The sequence below is a fragment of the Stegostoma tigrinum genome, chromosome 7 (genome assembly GCF_030684315.1).
Source record: "Stegostoma tigrinum isolate sSteTig4 chromosome 7, sSteTig4.hap1, whole genome shotgun sequence".
Classification (NCBI taxonomy): domain Eukaryota; kingdom Metazoa; phylum Chordata; class Chondrichthyes; order Orectolobiformes; family Stegostomatidae; genus Stegostoma; species Stegostoma tigrinum.
The window spans coordinates 15,429,378-15,452,381 of NC_081360.1; the positions used below are offsets into that span (position 1 = coordinate 15,429,378).

General features: G+C 41.4%; 1 protein-coding gene across 4 annotated transcripts in view; it reads right to left on the bottom strand.

The window, feature by feature from the left end:
- Positions 1-3,119: 3,119 nt before the first annotated feature.
- LOC125454265 (flagellum-associated coiled-coil domain-containing protein 1-like) overlaps positions 3,120-23,004 on the bottom strand; it is a 36,128-nt gene continuing 16,243 nt past the window's right edge. For 3 of the 4 annotated variants that reach the window (XM_048534858.1, XM_059647658.1, XM_048534860.2), the window contains 6 exons: positions 20,914-21,013; positions 18,211-18,314; positions 14,792-14,863; positions 13,410-13,499; positions 11,804-11,913; positions 3,120-3,402 (listed from right to left, as the gene is read on the bottom strand). In XM_048534858.1, coding sequence (XP_048390815.1) covers positions 3,300-3,402; positions 11,804-11,913; positions 13,410-13,499; positions 14,792-14,863; positions 18,211-18,314; positions 20,914-21,013 — 579 coding nt within the window. In that variant the 3' untranslated portion in view covers positions 3,120-3,299. The remainder of the gene's footprint in view (positions 3,403-11,803; positions 11,914-13,409; positions 13,500-14,791; positions 14,864-18,210; positions 18,315-20,913; positions 21,014-23,004) is intronic. The other variant, XM_059647659.1, reaches the window with a different exon arrangement.

Below are 23,004 nucleotides of genomic sequence, written 5' to 3' on the forward strand. Positions count from 1 at the left end.
ATTTCAGCAGCAAAACCTCAGACAGTGGTCTTTCCCCACTGTGCCTTGGTGGCAGCTGTCCCAAGTTTTGTGCATCCCTTAGCATGTAGACCTGGATGGAGTGTGCCACTCTGCAACACTCAGTTGAGATCAACTCCTTGCTCTGGAAGGCAACAACTATCAGGTAGACCAAGGAGTGTCTTTCACCAAGTTGATGGTCCTCCAGGCACAGTTGATGTTTATCTTGGTGTGCATCCTGGGCAACAGACTTTAAACTACAGAGTCATGCATTACAGAGCTGCTCGGGACGAATCTTGACAAAAGCCACTGTTCTTTCTCCAGACTTTCTTTGTAAAGGCACATTACAGAAGGAGCTGTGTGACAGTGCACTATCACACCCACTCCTCGGCAGCATAAGGCTGCTACTTGACACAGGGCTCAAAATGCCCGATAGTCTTGTTTTTGCCTACTTCAGCCACTGTCTATATGATCCCCTTCTCAATTGTGCTGACTGAGCCAACTTCTCACGGAATCTTCCTCAGTTGCTTCTCAATGGTGCCTTCTTGATAGAATATGGCTCAGAATCCTAGCTCCCAATTATTTCAATGACAACCTGGCAGATTTCATCTCACGAGACAATGCCTTTCACTGTCATGGTCAGAGCTGTTATTGCCTGGAATAGAGCCCACTTTTGTGTGGCAGTCTTTGCCATATTTGAAGAGACTGAGAAGGTTCAGGATTCTCTGGACTCTCTCCCACCAACTGAGGTTTTCATTTCTTTTCACCTCATCCAACAGCCAGTGCCCAGAGGTCGCAGCTGTTAATGTCTATCTTTCAATTGTAAATGCTAATGTCTGACATCTTCATATTTCACCTACAGGTGTCCTTGTAGCAGAGGAATGGATGTCCGTCAGATTGTGGCTCAGTGTCCATCCAATTCAATCATACAGTGGGTCTTTGGATAGATGGCAATCTTCCATCCAGTGAATATAGTCAAGCTGAGTACAGATCCTTTATTCATTAACAGGATGAGGGTGCTGCTGACTAGGCAGCATTCATTGTCCATCCCTAATTGCCTAGAGGGCAGTTAAGAGTCAACCATATTGCTGTGGGTCTGGAGTCACATGTAGGCCAGACCAAGTAAGGATGGCAGTTTCCTTCCCTAAGGGACATCAGTGAACCAGATGGGTTTTTCCCCGACAATCAACATTGGATTCACTGTCATCATTAGATTCTTAATTCCAGATATTTTTTGAATTCAAATTCCACCATCTGCCATGGTGGGATTTAAACCCACGTCCCCAGAACATTGTCCGGATCTCTGAATTAACAGTCCAGTGTTAATACCACTAGGCCATCGTCTCCTAGATGCTGTTGGCTTAATGAGCATGTGCTAGTGAAATAAGCATGTTCTTTGGGTTGTTGACTGGTTTTTTTAGTATCCTTGCCAACAGATGCTAAGGATATATCAGAAACAGTGACAGAGAAAAGCCTGAGATAACAGGGTGTAGAGCTGGATGAACGCAGGAGCGCAAGCAGCATCAGAGGAACAGGAAGGCTGACTTTCTGAAGAAAGGTTTAGGCCCGAAATGTCAGCTTTCCTGCTTGGCCTGCTGTGTTCATCCAGCTCTGCACCTTGCTATCTCAGAAAACTCCAGCATATGCAGTTCCTACTACCTCTGAAACAGAGAAAAGCCTGAACAGTTTTTCCCTACCTGTGATGCCCAGTCTCACTACCATAGAAGAGCGTTTGATAGACCCTGCGTTTGGTGCTCTGTCACGTTGCTTAGATATAAAAGCTACAGGTTTTGTAATGCATGGAACATGACAGATTGCTGGTGATTATGGAACCTAGATCATCTGTCTTCAGTTGCTATGTCTTCCAAAGTTAGTGAATATGGCTCTTCAACGTTCGTGGTTCTTGGCATTTTCGCATTCATTTTCTTATACATGTTCTACTACTTAACCTGTTGATGTATTTCCTCCTCGGCTACTCTTAATTTTTCTAGTCACTACCAGTTGATTTTCCCTTCTAATAACACAAAGAATTGTAACTGTCTTGATGATTATCCACAAATTTTCATTTGTCTGTATTTGCCTTAACTTGCTCTTTAATTTAATTTTGTGCATTATCCAACTACTTATCACTTGTTTCAAAAAACACACCCCTGTTTCCTTCATCTTCCATTATCTTGCTTTAATTCCATTTCTTAATATTAACTAGATGTAGAAGAGTGGTGTAGTGGCTCAGTGGTTAACAGCAATGCCTCACAGCATAGGAACCCAGGTTGGATTCCACACTCAGACGACTGTCTGTGTGGAGCTTCTCCCCATCCCACAGCCTAAAAAAGTGCAAGTTGGGTAGATTGGCCATGAAAAATTGTCCGGTGTCCAGGGATGTGCAGGCCAAGTGGATTAGCCAGGGTAGATGAATGGTTACACGGATGGGGTGGGTGGTTGGGCCTGGGTGGGATGCTATTTAGAGGTTCAGTGTGTACTCAATGGGCCAAACAGCCTGCTTCCATGCTGTAAGGATCCTGTGATTCTAGAATTTTTCGTTATCTCATTTTGCTTTCCTGAGAGATGTGCTTATTTCTTAAAAATAAATTTTGCAAATATATCAGATTTTATTTTTCAAGTCTTATGTCTTGATCACTTTCTTCCCATTGGGTGTTAGGAGACCCAGATAGGAAAACAATTCTGTACGTTATTGTTCTTTAAATTCACTTATTTTGCATCTGAGTGCAATCCTTTTCTCTGACATTATCATGCATTGTTTTCTTGCAATGTAATGTTGATCATTCTTTGTTATTGCTTGTTACAATTGTGCAGATTTTCCTCTATCTGCATTAATTAGTACCATTTGCATACCTCATTATTTAAATTCTATCCAACTGAAATTGCATGATATGTGAACCTATCGACTTTACAGAATATACCGAAATACCCTGGTGAAATGTCAGAAGGAAGGAGTGGATCATATTTAACTTTGAAGTTCCCTCTACACCGGAAATTTTCAACGTTTGCATCCGGTGAATAGATACATCTGGAGGCCGGATGTTTTGCAAAGTCCAAATTTATTCTGTTGACCAAACAAAATGACTGCTGTCAATCAGACTTTTTATATTCAAGCCAATTTATTTTTCCCTTTAAAAGAATCAAGGAAGCTCCTCACTGCTTTTTGCTCCACAAATCCAAATTCCAGCTTCATCAGGGCGTGATGCACACAGACAAGTTCCAGTCCCCTGCTTTGATGCAGGAAGAGGTGCTGGCTGCAGTATGTCTATATTGGCGAGATTGCTAGTTGCAAAGACTGTTTGTTATTGCTGGATATTTGTTCTTTCAAGCTGATCTATTCTCTCTCTCTCTTCAATCATTGCCTTAAGGGCGCAAAGTTCTTCAGCCTTTATAGAAAACAGTTGTCTGAAGAAAGATGACAAAGAAATCATGGTTAGTTACTTTGATTAATTAAATGCGGGTACTTTCTACAGAAATCGAACATGAACATATCTATCAACTAAATGAGTAACTCTTTTAGACATGTTCCTTTATAACAATTGCTTTATTCTAACTATATGAGGGACTTTTTCCATAATTTAAGAGCGTTCTTCTATCTGCACATTAAGCCATGAAACTGACTTAAAATCTTTTCTTTGGTAAGTTGCACAATTGTTATATTTAATCATTGTTATTGTTTTAATTCTACAGCTAAGCATTGTGTTGTTTGAAATACTAAATATATCTATTTTGCAGGGGAATGCAAAGCGTACTTATACCTTACAATCTAGTGTGAAAAGTTTATACGAAGAATCAATCCTCAGTCAGTGAAGGTGTTTATGTCAGGGTTTTCTGTAATTTGTATTAATAATCCACTACATTAAAACAAAATTTCCATGGAGAAGAAAGGGAAGATTTACATTTGTACAGTTACATTCACAACTCAGGCTGTGCCAAATTGCTTTGTGCACAATGAGGTACTGTTGAAATGTAGGTAAGGAGTCTGTCAGAGTGCACTTGGCTAATACCACAAGCAGCAATAAAGCAAAGACTGCTGACTTAGTGATGTAAGTTAAGAGGTACTTCTTAGGCAGCATACCTGGAGATCTACCTAATTCATTTGCAAAAAACACTGAGATTCTTCATATTCATCCAAAAGAATAAATGAAAACTTTAGTCTGCAGCCTGATTTTAAAATAACATCTCTGGCAGTGATTCTCCCTTATTGATGCATATACATGACATCATGATGCAGTTAGTCCTAATCTTAGCTACAGGTTGAGAGACCTAAGAATTTTCCTTACTATTTCTTTGAATGGACGGCAGCTTTCAAACTGATGGGCCATCCAACTCTGTCAGAATGGCTTCAAACGTATCATCAGGGGTGCCTGAAATTTCAAGCAAAATTTCTGGAACATCAGAGGGATCTGCAGCTCTCCGGTGGAACCCTCATCTAATGTAAACTTGACAAAATGTACCCAGTCAAAAAATAACAAATGTGGGATCTAGTCTGGAATCAGTGCAGATCTGCTTGTTCCTGCTGGGTAGGCTGCTCAGTGAATTTCTCGGTACAGTGTTCAGTTTGTTTAAATTGAAGCCATTCCACATGAATCTGCACTTACATTGTTTGAAACTAGAAATCCTTTTCCAGACAGGGTCTTGGAAGTCAGGAAATCAATCCTGATCCGAATAGTGAAAGGGGTCCTGGGCCAAATTGTACCTGGTCTATCTTCACAAGCAGCTACAACAATGCCATGTCTAAGAACAATATTAATGGATCACATTGACCACAGAATGGTGGGGTTCCACAGCATCTGCCTTTGCATGACAGCTTTTACTACAGCAAAGTGAGTACAGCTTCGAAAATTGCCATGTTTTACAACATTGTTGCAAACATTTGGAGAAATTAATGGCACATTCAAGGAGCAAGGCGGGAGGGAGGTTTGTTACATATACCTCTGTGGTGAACTCAAGGAAACTCGAGTATGCCAAAATGTAAGAGACTAAACTACAGTATTTCTGTGACAATGAATACAGCTTACTTAATGGATAAGCAAAAAGGTACTGAGCTGTTGTACTGATTGAATGCTGCATAGATATCTGTGTACCTTAGCACAGCTAGCTATGCACACTGCTTTGGAGTGACTTTCCAAACAACAATATGATATAAACCTGAGAACTGCACAAAATACCCAGTAAATGCTAGCCACCATTGGGTATACACAGTATTGTGTGTGCATGCGTATTTCACCATATGTAACATATCTTCCTGTACTTTCCCCGTACAACCATTCTATTGTCCACAAATTAGCATGATTGAGCAGACAAATGGGGATTCAGTGCAAGATAATCCGCTTAAAATTCATGAAAAAAATTTTTTCTCAGTCATGAGAACCTTAAATGGGACAGCAAAAGATTTCAGTGGATACAAAGAAGGTTATATTTTCCTAAAAGACTGCGAACGCCAGTTGAACTAAAATTTTCAAAAGTAGGTTTGGTTGAAATTTTCTTGGGTCACAATGTCAGAAATATAGATGGAGAGTGAGGGGAAATGGAGTTGAGTTGTTGATCAATAATCTAATGAAGATTAACTGAGTAGCCTTTTCATATTCCTATATTCTGTCTTATCAACCTCTCTGTACCTGTTATAATGTACTGTTCTGCAGTTAAAGGAATAATTTGTTGGCAATAATGGGAGTTCAATCAGTTTTTAGTGTCAATAGAAATTGATACTTTGATCAAAAATACACTGAGTGGCCAAACTATGCCTCAGAATCTGAACATTCATTGGGAATTCTTAAGAAACCACAATGCTTTATGGCCTTTGTTACTAAAGGCTGACTTAAGACTCAATTTGAAGATGCAAACACAGAAAATAAAAGTAGCAATAGGCCATTCTTTAGTGGTTAAATATGGGCTATTAATTTCATCAATTAAATAAACAATTCATAAGGATGGCAGCCCTTTGAGCCTACTCTGCCATTCCAAATGATTATGGCTGATCATCCAATTCAGTATCCTGTTCCTGCTTTCTCCTCATCCCTTTTAATACTTTCACCCCTTAGGATTATACCTAACACCCTCCTGAAAATATTCACTGTTTTGGTCTCGACCACTTTTTTTTGTGGCAGAGAATTCCAGTTTTGCTTCTCTGAGTGAAGACTTTTTTCCTCATCTCAATCCTGAATGGCCTGCCTGTATCCTTAAAGTGAGAGGAGTCCAGAACCATGGAGTCAATCATCAGGAACCTCCTTTCTGCACTTACCCCCTTAGTCTGTTGGAATTTTACAGGTTTCTATGATACCGCACCCCCTCCACCTTTCTAACTCTAGTGAATATAGTCCTAATCAACCAAGCCTGTGTTAGTACATCAGTCTGGTAAACCTTTGTTGCACTCCCTCCATAGCCAGAACATCCTTGGATAAGGAGTTGAAAATTGCACACAATACCCCAGGTGTAGTCTCATCGGGATCCTGCATGATTGCAGCAAGAGATCCCTGCTCCCGTCTTGAACAACCTTTAACTTTTCATGTCCCCTTACTTATGAAGAATCTGTTTACCTTTGCCTAAAAATATTCAAAGACTTTTCTTCTGAAGACTTTCAACCTTCTGGGAGTTTCATTCAGTCGAATTTTTTTTAAAAGAAAACATCCAATTATTTAATAAAATAAAAGAACTCACACAAATTTGTCAACCAAGCAACTAATTAAATCTATTCATTCATGAAAGAACTCTCATCCACCATGTCTGTACATAGTCTCAGATTAAGATCAGGCTATTTAAATTTCCAGAGTATTGAATCATATAACAAAGCACGTCCTTAGAATTAAGTGATTGTAATTGAGTAATTTAATTGGCTTTTGTGCTCCAGGGTTAGCTGTACAATAATTGAGTCCTCACTCCAGTGAGCATTCCCTGGCCTGCCATGACTGGAAGTGGACAAATGCTGAGTAATGTAAGATTGAACAAATTTGTAAGAAGTCTCGCCATCAGGGAGAGTTGATGATGAAGAGGAATGAGCGCATATGCCAAAAACTGAGGGCTTTTAACTTTCAGGGAAAATGAACAGGCTTGTGCTCTTTAGCAGTTTGACCAAATATAGATTTTCAAAGTGAAGATTTAATTTTGATAGGGTGGAGATGTTTTGTAGTTAAGTGGAATCCAAAATAAAACGCAGAAGCACAAGATGGTTTCGATAAATCCAGTAAGGAATTCAGGAACAGTCTCTTCAAAGTACAGTTGGAATTTGAGCCTGTTACCATAATGGAGAAAGGGGGGAGGTGTCTGATCATAAACTTCAGCACGGAATAGTTGGGCAATTTTGCCTGATTCTGTGCTAGAGATTCTGCTTTCAGAACTATAAACAATGGAGGACATCATAAGAATTCAGAGCAGGAGCAAAAGCAGTCACTGAGCTCCCACCCACAGCCTCCAACCTCGCACGGCCCATTTCTATCTCCTTCCCAAAATCCACAAACCTGCCTGCCCTGGTCGACCCATCGTCTCAGCCTGCTCCTGCCCCACCGAACTCATCTCCACCTATCTGGACTCCATTTTCTCCCCTTTGGTCCAGGAACTCCCCACCTACGTCCGTGACACCACCCACGCCCTCCACCTCCTCCAGGACTTCCAATTCCCTGGCCCCCAACACCTCATATTCACCATGGACGTCCAGTCCCTATACACCTGCATCCCGCATGCAGATGGCCTCAAGGCCCTCCGCTTCTTCCTGTCCCGCAGGCCTGACCAGTCCCCCTCCACCGACACTCTCATCCGCCTAGCTGAACTCGTCCTCACCCTCAACAATTTCTCTTTTGACTCCTCCCACTTCCTACAGACTAAGGGGGTGGCCATGGGCACCCGCATGGGCCCCAGCTATGCCTGCCTCTTTGTAGGTTACGTGGAACAGTCCCTCGTCCGCACCTACACAGGCCCCAAACCCCACCTCTTCCTCTGGTACATTGATGACTGTATCGGCGCCGCCTCTTGCTCCCCAGAGGAGCTCGAACAGTTCATCCACTTCACCTTCCACCCCAACCTTCAGTTCACCTGGGCCATCTCCAGCACATCCCTCACCTTCCTGGACCTCTCAGTCTCCATCTCAGGCAACCAGCTTGTAACTGATGTCCATTTCAAGCCCACCGACTCCCACAGCTACCTAGAATACACCTCCTCCCACCCACTCTCCTGCAAAAATTCCATCCCCTATTCCCAATTCCTCCGCCTCCGCCGCATCTGCTCCCACGATAAGACATTCCACTCCCGCACATCCCAGATGTCCAAGTTCTTCAAGGACCGCAACTTTCCCCCCACAGTGATCGAGAACGCCCTTGACCGCGTCTCCCGTATTTCCCGCAACACATCCCTCACACCCCGCCCCCGCCACAACCGCCCTAAGAGGATCCCCCTCGTTCTCACACACCACCCCACCAACCTCCGGATACAACGCATCATCCTCCGACACTTTCGCCATTTACAATCCGACCCCACCACCCAAGACATTTTTCCATCCCCACCCCTGTCTGCTTTCCGGAGAGACCACTCTCTCCGTGACTCCCTTGTTCGCTCCACACTGCCCTCCAACCCCACCACACCCGGCACCTTCCCCTGCAACCGCAGAAAATGCTACACTTGCCCCCACACCTCCTCCCTCACCCCTATCCCAGGCCCCAAGATGACATTCCACATTAAGCAGAGGTTCACCCGCACATCTGCCAATGTGGTATACTGCATCCACTGTACCCGGTGTGGCCTCCTCTACATTGGGGAAACCAAGCGGAGGCTTGGAGACCGCTTTGCAGAACACTTCCGCTCAGTTCGCAACAAACAACTGCACCTCCCAGTCGCAAACTATTTCCACTCCCCCTCCCATTCTCTAGATGACATGTCCATCATGGGCCTCCTGCAGTGCCACAATGATGCCACCCGAAGGTTGCAGGAACAGCAACTCATATTCCACCTGGGAACCCTGCAGCCTAATGGTATCAATGTGGACTTCACCAGTTTCAAAATCTCCCCTTCCCCATCTGCATCCCTAAACCAGCCCAGTTCGTCCCCTCCCCCCACTGCACCACACAACCAGCCCAGCTCTTCCCCCCCACCCACTGCATCCCAAAACCAGTCTAACCTGTCTCTGCCTCCCTAACCGGTTCTTCCTCTCACCCATCCCTTCCTCCCACCCCAAGCCGCACCCCCATCTACCTACTAACCTCATCCCACCTCCTTGACCTGTCCGTCTTCCCTGGACTGACCTATCCCCTCCCTACCTCCCCACCTATACTCTCCTCTCCACCTATCTTCTTTACTCTCCATCTTCGGTCCGCCTCCCCCTCTCTCCCTATTTATTCCAGAACCCTCTCCCCATCCCCCTCTCTGATGAAGGGTCTAGGCCCGAAACGTCAGCTTTTGTGCTCCTGAGATGCTGCTTGGCCTGCTGTGTTCATCCAGCCTCACATTTTATTATCACTGAGCTTACACCTGCTTTGTAGTGGAAGTAAGAGAGATGTAGTTTCAGTTTGTGAAGTGTTTTTTCAAGTGGTCAAAGTCACTTAGAACAAAAAATTATCTACATCAGTTCCAAGAAAGCATGTGTTTTCTGTTAAATGCCCAGCTGGGTACTTGTGCTGCTAATTGGTGAAGTGTTTACAACGGTGAATTCTTATGTCAGATGCAGAAAGCAGCCTCGAAGCCACTAGTGAATTGAGTTCAGTTCAGAACCAAGAATAGAAATTGCTGGAGAAGCTCAGCAGGTCTGGCAGCAACATTTCAGATTCAGTGACCCTTCCTCAGAACAGTTCAGGAGAACAGTTTCATCCAGCAAAGAGGTTTTAGTTTGTGAAGTGTCTAAGCTGTGAGACTTTATGTAGATGTTTTCAACTGTCAGTACTGAAAAGAAGTTTTAGTCATCAGCGCTAGAGATAAGTTTCTTGGCGATTGTTTCTAGGTTCAATCAGTAAGAAATTAGAGTTAAGAATGGAGTAACACTTTGCTGGGATTGAGTATCTATGAAGGATATTGCTGGGGAAAAGTTGTTTTGCAGATTATGTTAAGACCTTTAAAACTGTCATACGTTTAGGTTTAACAAAGTGTGGAGCTGGATGAACACAGCAGGCCAAGCAGCATCTTAGGAGCACAAAAGCTGATGTTTTGGGCCTAGACCCTTCTGTTTTTAACTTATGTGCAATAAAACCTTGTCTTTTTGTTATAGAACATTGGCTGCCCTGTGTGAATATGTTCAATAACTAACTGCCATGGTAACCCTCTTCGAAAATTAAGCTTCTGAATGACTTGCCCAATATTACAATCAGCTGGAATCATTAACATTGTGCATTAATCATTTATGTTGCAGTTAATGAATGCTTTATGGAAGTCCAAATACACTACAACTGTTGGTACACCTTTATGCAAATGTGTTAAATCCTCAAATAATTCCTATAAATGTGTCACTCATGATTTTCCTTTCACAAACCATGTCTTTTTAGCCTGGCTATTACAATTATGTATTATAATTATCTAAATGCCCTGATGTTACCTTCTTAATAATCAATGCTAGCATTTTCTTGATGACATATTATGCTCACTGGACTATAGTTCCCTGCTTTCTATCTGCCTCCTTTCTTGAATTAGCTTTGAAATTTTCCAATCCGCTGGAACTTTTCCAGAATATAGCGAATTTTGGCAAATTACAAACAATCAGCTACCATCTCTGCAGCCACTTCCTTTACAACCCTAAGGTGCAGACAATCAACCTATTACATTCTCTAGTGATTGTTTTAAGTTCCTCCCTCTTTTTTTTGCTTGCTGCATTTTTTTCCATTTTTGGGGTATTTTTTGTGCCTTCTTTATGAAGTTAGTTACAAAATAATTTTTCAAACACACTGCCATTTCCCTATTTCCCATTCTCATCCTCCAAGAGACTTATGCTTGCTTTAGCTATTATTTTCCTTTTTCTACACTTGTAGAGGTCTGTTTGTATATGTGGTGTTGGAGTTTTTCTTTATGCTCCAATTTCTGCTTTTAGATTTGCTGGTTACAAAATATCCCAGTCTTCTGGGCTAACATTAACCTTTTCAGCATTGCATGTTTTTTCTTTCAAAATGACTCCATCCTTGACTTCCTTAGTTATCCCTGGATGGTAATTCATGCTTGTGCAATGTTTCTTTCTCAAAGGAGTATATCCTTCAGATTTAAGAATCATCTCTAGAAATTTTTGCTACAGTTTAACTTTCTAACTTACTTTCCTATTCTACTTTAGTTGATACTGTCTTCATACTTTTGTAATTGCCTTTATTTAAATTTGAAACTCTACTTTCTGACACAAATTTCTCACTCAGTACAGTTTCGGTGGGTAAAGTGTCTAAGAACGAGAAGCTCTAAATTCAAGTTTAACCACAGGACGTGTTGATCACAGAAGGAATCTTCATGTTGTGTTTAGCCAGGTTGATAATCAGCCCCCAAGCCTACCTTTCACTCAATTGCCAAAGGAGAAATGCATGTATATGAAGATATGAAACAAAGGAATACACCTAGCTAAACAAAACTTGCTTAAGAATGAAACATACGGAGTGAACTTTGTTTGCTGATAGCTTTTGTTGAAACCAGCTGTTTACTCAGCAGAGAAATGCAGGAATAAGAACAAAAAGTGCTGGAGAAATCCAACAGGTCTGGCAGTATTCTGGACTCAAAACAATATTCCTGTTTCTCTATCTACACATGCTGCCAAACCTGCCAAGTTTCTTCAGCACTCTGGTTTTTATTTTTAGTTTTCCAGCAGCCACGCTGTTTTGCTCTTATTAGGAAAAATGCAAGGCACAAATTTGATTCTTACTTTAGATCAAGGTTCTGATCCTCTAAAGCTTTTATGGACGTCACATATTTTCTCTTCATAGAGCCTATGTTTGACTTGTAAGTTCCTTCAATTTCAGCCAGTTTAGCTCTCTGGAATAGAAATCAATGTAATTGAAAATAAAACCAGCTCAGAACATTTCCCTTCAAGACAATAGAGACCATATTTAGAATACGTTGAGGACGCTGTGACTGGCCAGAGAGAAAGTGATGGATGTAGGTTCTGTAACTGAGCCATATCCAAACAGGGAAGGAACCTGTCTCTGCTCCCAGGGAGAGTTGAAACAGACGTACATTGGTCTGTCTCTTCAGCTACCTGCAGTCAATGAAATTACCCTTGTTGGTTAAAAAAATGCCTATGTGAAACACCTGAGGCACATGTCATTTGTGGGACTGCATGCCGACAGGACAACTATGATTCCCTGTCCTTCTCTCTTCTGTCTCACCCCTTCAGTTTAAAAATGTTCTATTATGTTTCTCTAGACTTTGTCTAATCAGAGGAACAATTAAATTCTTTTTCCCCCCTGTTTCCAAACAACTTTCTATTCATTCCTCTACCATTTCTCGCCTATTAGGTATCTGAATTTTTGCCATGAGCTTCTCCTGTTAGAGCCTATATTAAAGGAAACTGCATGTTCACCACATAAATTGTATTCTCTCTATCTGATTAGTTATTCCTCTTACTGTACTGGTTTGTCAAACACGACTAGCCATCCAGCTCCCTGGCTGTAATGAACCCAGACATTTCTAAAGGTATGTCAAACAGGGAGGTTATCCTGCAGTTGTACAGGGTGCTGCTGGGACCTCACCTGAAGCACTGTGTACAGTGTGGGCTGTTCCCTTGAGAAAGGACATACAGGTGCTGAACGGGGTACAGAAGCGGTTCATTAGATTGATTCCAGAGTTGAGTGGGTTGTCTTATGAGGATCTATTGAGTAGACCGGGACGATACTCATTGGAACTCAGAAGAATGAAGGGTAGTCTTATAGAAATTATGAAGGGAATAGATAAGATAGAAGCAGTGAGGTTGTTTCCACTGGTGGGTGAAACTAGAGCTAGGGCACATGGCCTCAAAATAAGGGGGACCAGATTTAGGACTCAGTTGATGAGGGACTTCTTCACCCAAAGGGTAGTGAAACTGAAATTCTCTGCTCAGTGAAGCAGTTGAGGCTACCTTGTTGAATTTTTTAAGGCAAAGTTGGACTTTTGAACTCTAAGAATGGTTAAGTAGGCAAATACAGTATCTCTAATTTACACAGCAAGGAAAAATATTTGACGGAGATACTGGAGCATCTGATCCCTTTCAAATAACCTGATGTAGTTCATAATACACACTCGATGATACAGACAGAGAAACCGCTAACCAAAAGGTAATATGGAGCATCAGTCAGTTTACAACTCCATGTAGCACTTGCTCCTATGATGTTTTGACTGAGGTCAGCCAACCAGCAAACACACAAAGCTAGAACACTTTGCTTTTACAATGGAAGCTGCTGTTGTTCCTGACACCAGCTTTCAAGAAACATCTATTAGCTCGAAGAGCTCAGGGCTGGAACTCTTTACTAGAAGATGACAGAATACCAGATTACATCGTATGCTAGCTCTGCCTCAAGAAAGCTCAGATATTCAGATTGATTCCGTATTTCTTCATTCTTCTTTTCCAGCTGCTGCAGCAGATCCTATGAAATAACGATAGGCTAAATGTTACTATGTGTTTGACAGATGTAAGTTATCCCCCACTTTATTTGTTTAAATTCCCTTCTCCTGCATGAGGATTCCTGTCTGAGAATTTTACAGGCAGATTGTTCCCAGTCCCATGAGAATACAGCTCTTGAGCAAGTCATTTACATGGAGAGTTGTCTCCCTGTAATTTGAAAACTGGAATCGTGCAATCGACAGAAATCTCTCTTACTGGTTCCACCCCTCAGGAACAAAGTGAGTCGGCAAATGTTCCCTGGCTAATTCCAGAGGAAGGAATAAACCAGAGCTGTGCACATCCAGGGTGTGACTCCATTGCCAGTGGGAACATTATGATTACAACATTCTAAGCTGCTTTCACGGGCAAGAAAGTGCCATTTCTCTCTGACCCCATTATTGTAGTCCAAATGAATGCTCTTTCCCTACCATCTCTGTGGTAAAGTTAATAGACTTTTAAACCAAATCAAAATTTAAAATCATCATTGTTTAATTCCATAACGAGGATTTGGGGTTTTGCATGCCTGAATTGGGACTTGAAAGTAATGGAGACACTTAGAAGGCAAGATAGTGGCAGATGCAGTTATGGAAATAGCCATTCTTTTTGAATGGCTTCTGTTTGAGTTTCGTAGTTATATTGTTGACTCCAAGTCTCCATTTATGTGTTGCTGCATCTAAAAGCACTTTGAAACATACATGCAACCATTTAGATGTGACCAGGCCAGTCACCTGAAAGCATCTTTAGTGTGATGGCTTTTTGTGTGGAAGTGCGTACAAGCTATTTTGTAATAAATCTTTTTCTGCTAACCTATGCCTGTGGTGCCAATTTCAAAACAGCAGTGTGTAGGAAATGGCTGCTTCCTGAATGAATTGTGGCTTTACATTTAATGGAGTGGTCATGTTTAGTGTGGGTGTTGATGAATTATTCTAATTCTGCTCCTGTGAGAGTCCAATTCCTGCTTTCATCCAGTGTTAATACAGAGGGTAATCTTGCCCCCTAACTTCATCACCAAATAAAGGAGCTAGTGAGAGAGAAAAAGGGAACCCCTGAAAATCACAAAGTAACCCTCGGGGGAAAACCTGAACAGGACCCCTTTTAAAAAAAACTTTGAGCCCTAATTGACCTCTCCCCAAAAAACAAGACGACATCTCCCCAGTGAGCATATAAACGGTGGGAGATCCAGTGATTGTGCTGATTTTGAAGATCAGGGAAGATCATTTGGCCTTTGCGTGTTAAGAGGTGATCATTGTCTGCACTGATGTAACACGTTTATACCTTGATCTGTTCCTTTGCATTTCTCAACTCATCAACCGTGTCCATAATGGCACTATACTGCTGTGCAGCACCCTGAGAAAGCAGAGACAGTGTTAAAATCCATCTAACAATCTGATGTAGGCTGTTTGCTAAAATAAAGCTCTCATTTCTGCATCTTGCAAACTGGGAAATCCAAGGCTCAGACTTAGTTGCAACTGTTTTTAAAATTTTGAGAGTCAGAAGGTAACTGTGAGGGTGCTGACTTCTGAACCTTTTACCCTCCGGTGAGGTGTGGTGACCCTCAGGTTAAACAACCACCAATCCTGTTTCTCTCTCTCTCTCTGTCTGAGTTGTATGTTCCTCTGGGACTTAGACAACTTTACAGTACAGATTTATCTAAACCAAGAAAATCATTAGCTTGTGCTGAATCAGATAGTCCGAGGTATGTCTGCAAGGGCAGGAAGGAGGCAATACATTTTAGCTTCAGTATCAGTGTGATCAGGAATAAGAAGGTGGTGCTAGTGGGATGGGGTTTAAATAAATGAATGAGGGGTTCCTTTTCCCAATTGTTGATCAGAGAACCCCTGGTGGAAAGTGGGCACGGAGCCCTGGCAGAATTGAACGTACTGTTATCTCTAACACTTGAATTACACCCCCATTTGTTTGCTGTTGCAGTCATTACCATTTGTATAAACAGCCACCACTCCTATGGTAGTGAGGGGATTGGCAAATGACCTATTTCAGAGCACAGGACAGAAAGATCCATGCGATTCCATCTCTAACTGAGAAAAGATTGCAAATTCTGTTCAGCCCATTTTTTTTGGGCAGAGGAAAAGAAAATAATGAACTCAAAGGTGTATGTTTATCATGGGGCTTAAGCATAATGTGTTAATTATGAGATGCCATCCAATCATGAGCATCGCAATTAAGCGATCTGGCTGATGAGTCTCCTGTTCCCCTGTCTGCATATTAACTCCAAAAAGCCTTTAGGTGATAAAGGCAGAAGATTAACTGTAAGACGTAGAGGCAGTTTGCACCAAGGAAGAATTTTTTTAAAAAACTTAATTTATCTCTTTATGGGTGCTAAGTTATGGTATAATCTTGGCAATTACACTCGTGCTTTATATTCCCAGGATATTAAGATAGCCCTTTTAATATAAAGCAATGGAAACAAGCTTCCAAGAGTAACCTGATCTAAACTTTACCATAGCCAGCATCAAAAGTTTGTCATCAAAAGTCCGTTTCTTTCCTCTGCCAATCTGCTGGCCTTTAACCTCCCACCTGAAAAGCCTTAACTTCCAACCTCGGCTCCGTCCCCAACTTTCCAATGATCCTCACGCCATTTTGGCTGCTTCGTTTCCCGATGTGGACAGGAAGACACATACTAAACTGCAATCGTGCAAAATTCAGCTTTAATTCTGCATGTACGCAGTGTCTCAGTATGGCCTGCACTAGCACCCTGAACCGGCAGAGCCTCAATTTAAAAATTCTCAAAAAACCGTAAGAAATTGGAACAGGAGTGGGCCATCAAGCCTGCTCTGCCATTCAATAGAATCATGGCTGATCTGACATTCCTCATACACACCTTCCTGTGTTTTTCCCATAACCCTTGATTTCCCTACTGATCGAGAATCTATGAGTCTCAGCCTTAAATATCCATATACAGCTCTCTGTACCAGCAAGTTGCAAAGAGTCTTAACCCAATGAGAGAAGTCATCCCTTCTCATCTTTGACTTAAATCGATGCCCCTTTATTCTGAGAATGTGCCCTTTGGTCATTGACTCTCCCATGAGGGGTAACATTCTCTCAACATTTACCCTGTCAAGCCCTCTTTAAGAATCTGTAAGTTTCAATGAAATCACCTCACATTCTTCTAAACTTAATTAAGTACACTCCAAACCTGTTTTGACTTTGCTCATAAGACAGTCCCTCCATACTGGGGGGTCATCCTGTGAATCTTCTCTGAACTGCCTCTAATGAAATGATACCTTAGATAAGGGAACCAAAATTGCCCACACTACTCCAGATGTGGTCTCACCTGCACCTTATACCTTTGCAGTAATATTTCCCCACTCGTATATTCCAAACCCCTTGAAATAAAGGTCAACATTCCATTACCTTTCCTGATGACCTGCTGTACCTGTCTGGTAGCTGTGTGTGTTTTGTGCACAGGTAATACCCTGTGTGTTGTAGCTTTCTGTCATTTTTCTCCATTTAAATAATACTCCGTTCATTTGTTCTACCTTCCAAAATCAACAACAAATGAACTTCCTACATTGTACTCTATTTGTCAACTTTTGCCCACTTACTTAACCTATCAATATCTCTGTAAACTGTTTGTATCTCTCTCTCAATCTGCCTTTCCACCTATTTTAGTGTAATCTGCAAATGTGACTACAGTGTAATCACTTCCTTCCTCCGAGTCATTAATATATATTGTAAACGGTTGTGGTCCCAGCACTAATCCCTATAACCGTACTGGTCATGGTTACCATCCTGAAAAGGGAAATTTTATTCCCTACTCACCATTTCCTGCCCATTAGTACATTCTCTATCCACAGCAATATACTGCATCCAGCACCATGACCTCTTAGCCTATGACGTAACATTTTGAGAGTTCCTCATCAAACGGCTTCTGGAAGTCCAAATATGACATCTCTACTGGATCCCCTCTATCCACTTAGATTGAGACTTCCTCGAAATACTCTAAAGTAGTCAGAAACGATTTTCCTTTTGTGAAACCATGCTGATGCTGCTTGATTTAAATTATGATTATGATTCTTAAATCCTTCGATGGCCTCCCCTTCTGTCTATGTTCATAATCCTGGAGGTTTGCAATTTCAGGCTCTTGCAGCATCCCTGATTTTCACCACCCGTTACTGGTAGCTTTGAGCTCTGAAATTCTCTCCCCCAACCACTCAGTCTCTTTCTGCCTCTGTCTTTCCTCCTTTAAATTGACTTAAACAACTTAAACTTTTTAACCAAACTTTTGGTCACATCTCCCAATATGTGTTTTGGTGTCACATTTGGCTTGAAGAAAGTTAAAGTGAAATGCCTTGGACTGTTTAACTTTGTTGAAGGGGGCACATGTAAATACAAATTATGGATCTTGTGGTGTATTGGTAATTTCCTTGGCTTTAGACCAGAAGGATTGGATCAAATCCTTGGAGGTGTGAGGTACCGTGTCCAAACACATCCATTTTTAAAACAATTTATAAGTGCATGTTGTAGATGTCATGCTTGTAACACTAACACCTGCGAAAGGACTTGCTGGTCCTGCTAGTCAATCTCGTGCAGATACATCACACCTTAGACATTCCCTCCCCACCATTCAAAGTAATTCTTATTTTCAAATCATTAATGTGGAGAAATGATCAAAACATCATAAAATGTGATGCTTCATTTATCCCAGTTGGCATGGTATTAGAGATTCTACTCACATCCATCTCTCCTTTGTGCTGATTAAGAATGGCGTCAATCTGCTGTTCATAACTGTCTACTATCGCTTGTTTCTCTTCATCACATTTACGTTGCAGAGCATTCCCTGTTGGAAAGAATAGATCTTTCAGTCAAACGCTGTCATTGTTGAATATTACACTGTATAACAACAGCCCTGCGTTGCATACTTTTCCTATGGGTGATTTATTTTAAGTACAGTGCCCTTTTAGTTTTTGTGCAATGCCACAGGCATGACAGAACGTAAAGGGGTCGATTTATTCAGGGTCTGTTTAGGGATTTCTGACCATAAGATGTGGGAGCAGAATTCGGATACTCTTCCCATCGAGTCTCCCCTGCCGTTCAATCATGACTGATATATGTTTCTCAACCCCTTTCTCCTGTCTTCTCCCCATAACCCTCATCCCTTCTCCCCATAACCCTCATCCCTTCACCAATCAAGAACCTATGTCTATGTTTTAAACACACGCAATGACTTGGCCACCACAGCCCCCTGTGGCATTGAGTTCCACAGATTAACCACACTCTGGCTAAAAGCAATTCCTCCTCATCTCAACTCTAAAGGGTCATCCTTTCACTCTGGGTAGGTCTCCTTGGGTCTTTGTCTCTCCCACACGTGGAAATATCTTCTCCATGTTCTTGCTCCAGGCCCCTCAGTATTCTATAAATTTCAATCAGATTCCCCCTCATCCTTCTAAACTTTATTGAGTACAAACCCAGATCCCTTAACTGTTCCTGATATGACAAGCCCTTCATCCCTGGGAAATCCCTGTGAACCCTCTCTGGATCCCTTCCAATGCCAGCATATCCTTCCTTAGATACAGGGACCAAAACTGTTCACAATATTCAAAATGTGGTCTGACCACAGCCTTAGCAGTACCTCTCTGTTCTTATATTCTACTCGTCTCAAAATAGTACTAACATTTCAGTTGGCAGTTAGGAAGACAAATGTACTTGCAGGTTAACCTTAACAGAGAATCCTGAAGTTGGGTCCCCAAGTCCCCTTGTGCTTCGGATTTCCAAACCCTTTCCCCATTTAGAAATGGCTCTATTCTGACCAAAATGTATAACATCACATATTGCTGCATTGTATTTCATCTGCCACTTGTTTGTCCACTCTCCTAGCATGTCCAAGTCATCCTGCAGCCTCCCCATTTCCTCAATACTACCTGCCCCTCCATCTATCTTTGTGTCATCAGCAAACTTAGCAACAACGCCCTCACAGTTCCTTTGTCCAGACCATTAAATGTATAACATGAATAGTTGAAACAGGCACATCTAGATCCTGTTCACTTCCTTGCTTACCCAGCATCGTGGTTGAGTGGGCTATTGTGGCACAGTGGTAGTGCCCATATGTTTGAGCCAGATGGCCCAGGTTCGAGTCCCACCAACTCCAGAAGCATGCCATTACATCATTGTGCAGGCTGATTAAAAATCCCAGCAGAGTGACTGAGATAGGAAGCTCTTTGTGTTAATTAACATGAGAGATACTTTGGCCCGAAGTTTACTGACTGTAGAATGCTGGTGTTTATGGTGCTCACTATTACTTGAGCGCAAGTAGTGCAACATCAACAAATGAGGGCAGATCAAGGTTAAACATGGAAATCCAAAGTGCATCTCTTCTTTTAACTTCATGGAAATGACACCGCACTGGTTGGTCTGGCTATCAATTGATGAACTGCTTGAGGTTATTGTACTTGTGTAATCAATGCGAACTAATCACAGGACGTCATCATTGACGTTAAACTACCTTTGCAACAATGTTTTGACTGTTGGTTACTGCTAATCAATTCTGGAATTGAACAAGTATAAGCATGGTTTCCTAATTCTTCAGATACTAATTGTTGGCAGTTTTTGAAGTGTAAAATTAAAACAAGATTTTTTTTTCCTCCTTGTCTCTCTTTCATGTTTGTTATGGTCCAGTTTCCTTCTCTTTATTTGTCTTTCTGTACATGATTTGACATTGAACTCAGCTTCTTGAAGTGACACTATTTCTTTTACAGCCCTAGAGCTGTGAAATATGAAATAAAACCACAAACGGTTGAAAATATATAGCAGGCCAGATAGCATCTATGTCGAGACAGAGACAGTTAACCTTTTTCAGATGATAAAATTTCTAAATTCTGATGAAAGTTTAGTATTGCAATAATGTTTATTGGTGAAAAGGGAGAGGGTAGTAAAAGAACAAATGGGAAGGTCTATAACTGGAGACGTTAAGTATTAAAGAAACAAGTGGTGGGACAGAGCCAAAGGAAGTGATACTAGGACAAAGTATAGTGGGAAATGTGTGTTTAGAAGAGATGTGAATTGCAGAATCATGTATTCTGTTTCTCTGTCCCAGAAATACTGCCAAAACTACTGTGTGTTTCCAGTATTTACTGTCTTTCTTTACAATTTCTTTCAATGTTCAGTATAAATACGAGGAGAACATTGCCTTCTTCCCCACTCCTCAGTCCATAGCTTATGTATGTCAGTTTAGCTCAGTTGGCTGGACAGCTGGTTTGCAATGCAGCGGCATGAGGCCAACGGCATGAATTCAATTGAATTCCTGAGGGTGTCTCTCCATCTAGACAAGGAGGCCCGGATTTGAGCCCCGGATTTGAACCCCACTTGCTCTGGAGGTGTGTAATGAATAGGTTGATGGGAAAAATACCTATATGTCAACAGTTCTTTATTGAACCACTTACTCTGTAAAGCCAGTTCCCTTTTCATTTCTATTTCATGCTTCTCATTGAGTTCACGTTCTTTCTGAGCCAGCCTTTCATTAATTTCTTCAATGATGGATTCCTGAGTTACAAAAAAAATCTTATTTACTTGGGGAGAATACATTATATTCGTATGGAATTTTAAAGTCACAAAATATGAGAAGACTTTAAGTATCATTTGTTCAATTTCCATTTGAAAACCATTTGCTAATTGGCTGTGGCTGGCTGACCAGGCCAGCATTTATTGCTCATTCCTAATTTCCCAGAGGACAGTTAAGAGTCAACCATATTTTTTAGAGTCTGCAGTCAAATGTAGGCCAGACCAGGTAAGGATGGCAGACTTCTTTCCCTAAAGGTCATTAATGAACCAGATGGGCTTTTTTAAACAACCATATGATTTATGTGCTCTTATTGAATTGATGAACAGGCTTGAGAGGCTGACTGGGCTTTTTAAAAAAAATATTAATTGATGTGATTTAGTACAAAGCTGGTCTTTTTCTAATTGTCCTTGAAGGTGTTCTGAAAAGTGCCAAGCTTCTTTTGAGTTTTGGAGCTGCACACATCTTGGAAGGTGGAAAGCATTCCCTTGTATGTGAGACTTGTGCCTTGTAGATGAAGAAAGGTTTTGGGAAGCAGAAATCGTTACTTGCTGTAATTTTTAACCTGAGCATTGAGTACATTATTTACGTGATTGGTTCCGACTGTTTCTAGTATATGATGACTAGCAGGATTATTGATGGTAGGGCTGTTAACAATGATGTGTGGCACTTCCTACTGTGTATGATCCTAAAGCTGGATATGGACCATGTCTTTCTGCATATGGGCATGGTCTGCATCATCAATATCTGATGAATTATGAATGCAGCTGAACACTGATTGTCAGCAAACATTTTCATTTCTAGCCTTATGTTGTCTCAGTTTAATGTGTTAATACAATAAATATATAGAGGATTAAATATTATTACCTCCAAACTTGGGTTATTTAAAATGTGATGGTGGCAGTTAGCATAAACTTGTGAAAAATAACTAACAGGCAAACACCCTCTGTCCCACACTATTTTGATCACTATACATGTAGACCTCGCCCATAAAATGTAAATATTTCAATTATCAATATCACTTATTCCTCTCATTAGTCTTCTCTTGAAATAATTTAATAAATGTTCATGTAGAATATTGATACTTAGTGAACGGGGCAGTTGTGCCATTCTTTTAGCACTAACTTGTAGCTGCATGCCACTTTTAATGTGGTGGCACATAACTTAGCATTTTATATTGGAAATTGCAGAAGAATGGATACTACGCAAGAGGGAAAAGTTGGTTGGAAAATGAAAAGCACATTAGACGAAAGAAACTTTAAAGTACCAATGTTGGAGGGAACAGAGCAGGATACTAGCAGTGAAAGGAGTAGGAATCAATCGAAGTAGAAATTGCAAAATGCTTAGTGTTAGGTTGTAGAGGGATCGTGCAGGAATTTGGAAGTTATTAAGCCAAGATTTAAGTCAAATTCCTAGGATGTGTGTAGTATCAGATTTTACAGAGAGATAGAAAGAGGCTGCACTAGAACTTCAGGCACACTCCAAATCAAAACCTTTCCTCCTTCAAAGGTGGGATGTGTTTTGTTTCATGGGAAACAGTTGGCAGGGGGACGCGTGGATAGTGAGTGCAACATTAGAAAAAATGCCACCAATATGAGTTGGCAAGGAAGCTATACTTAGATACATAATGAATGGTTCACTCCTGTTCCTTGTTCTTACATTGCAGTCCAAAGGTAATTTATTGCCATCAACACTGAGACATTTTAACATGAGATGGCTTGATATAAATTTAAATACTGTATGTTATTCACTACTTAGCAAATCTGAGGCCCTGGAACCTAGCAATAGCTTCCTTATTTGCTGAGTTTGAGGTCATTAATTCACTATTTAGTCTGTAGACATTTCTTGGTAATGTGCATAAAGTTTGTACTGAGGCCCAGCCATGGAGATTGTCTGTCTGCATAGGGAACCCTGGCTTGTCATGAACATGTGAAAGGACCACTCTCTTCGTGACAGTTCACAGCCTAATATTGTT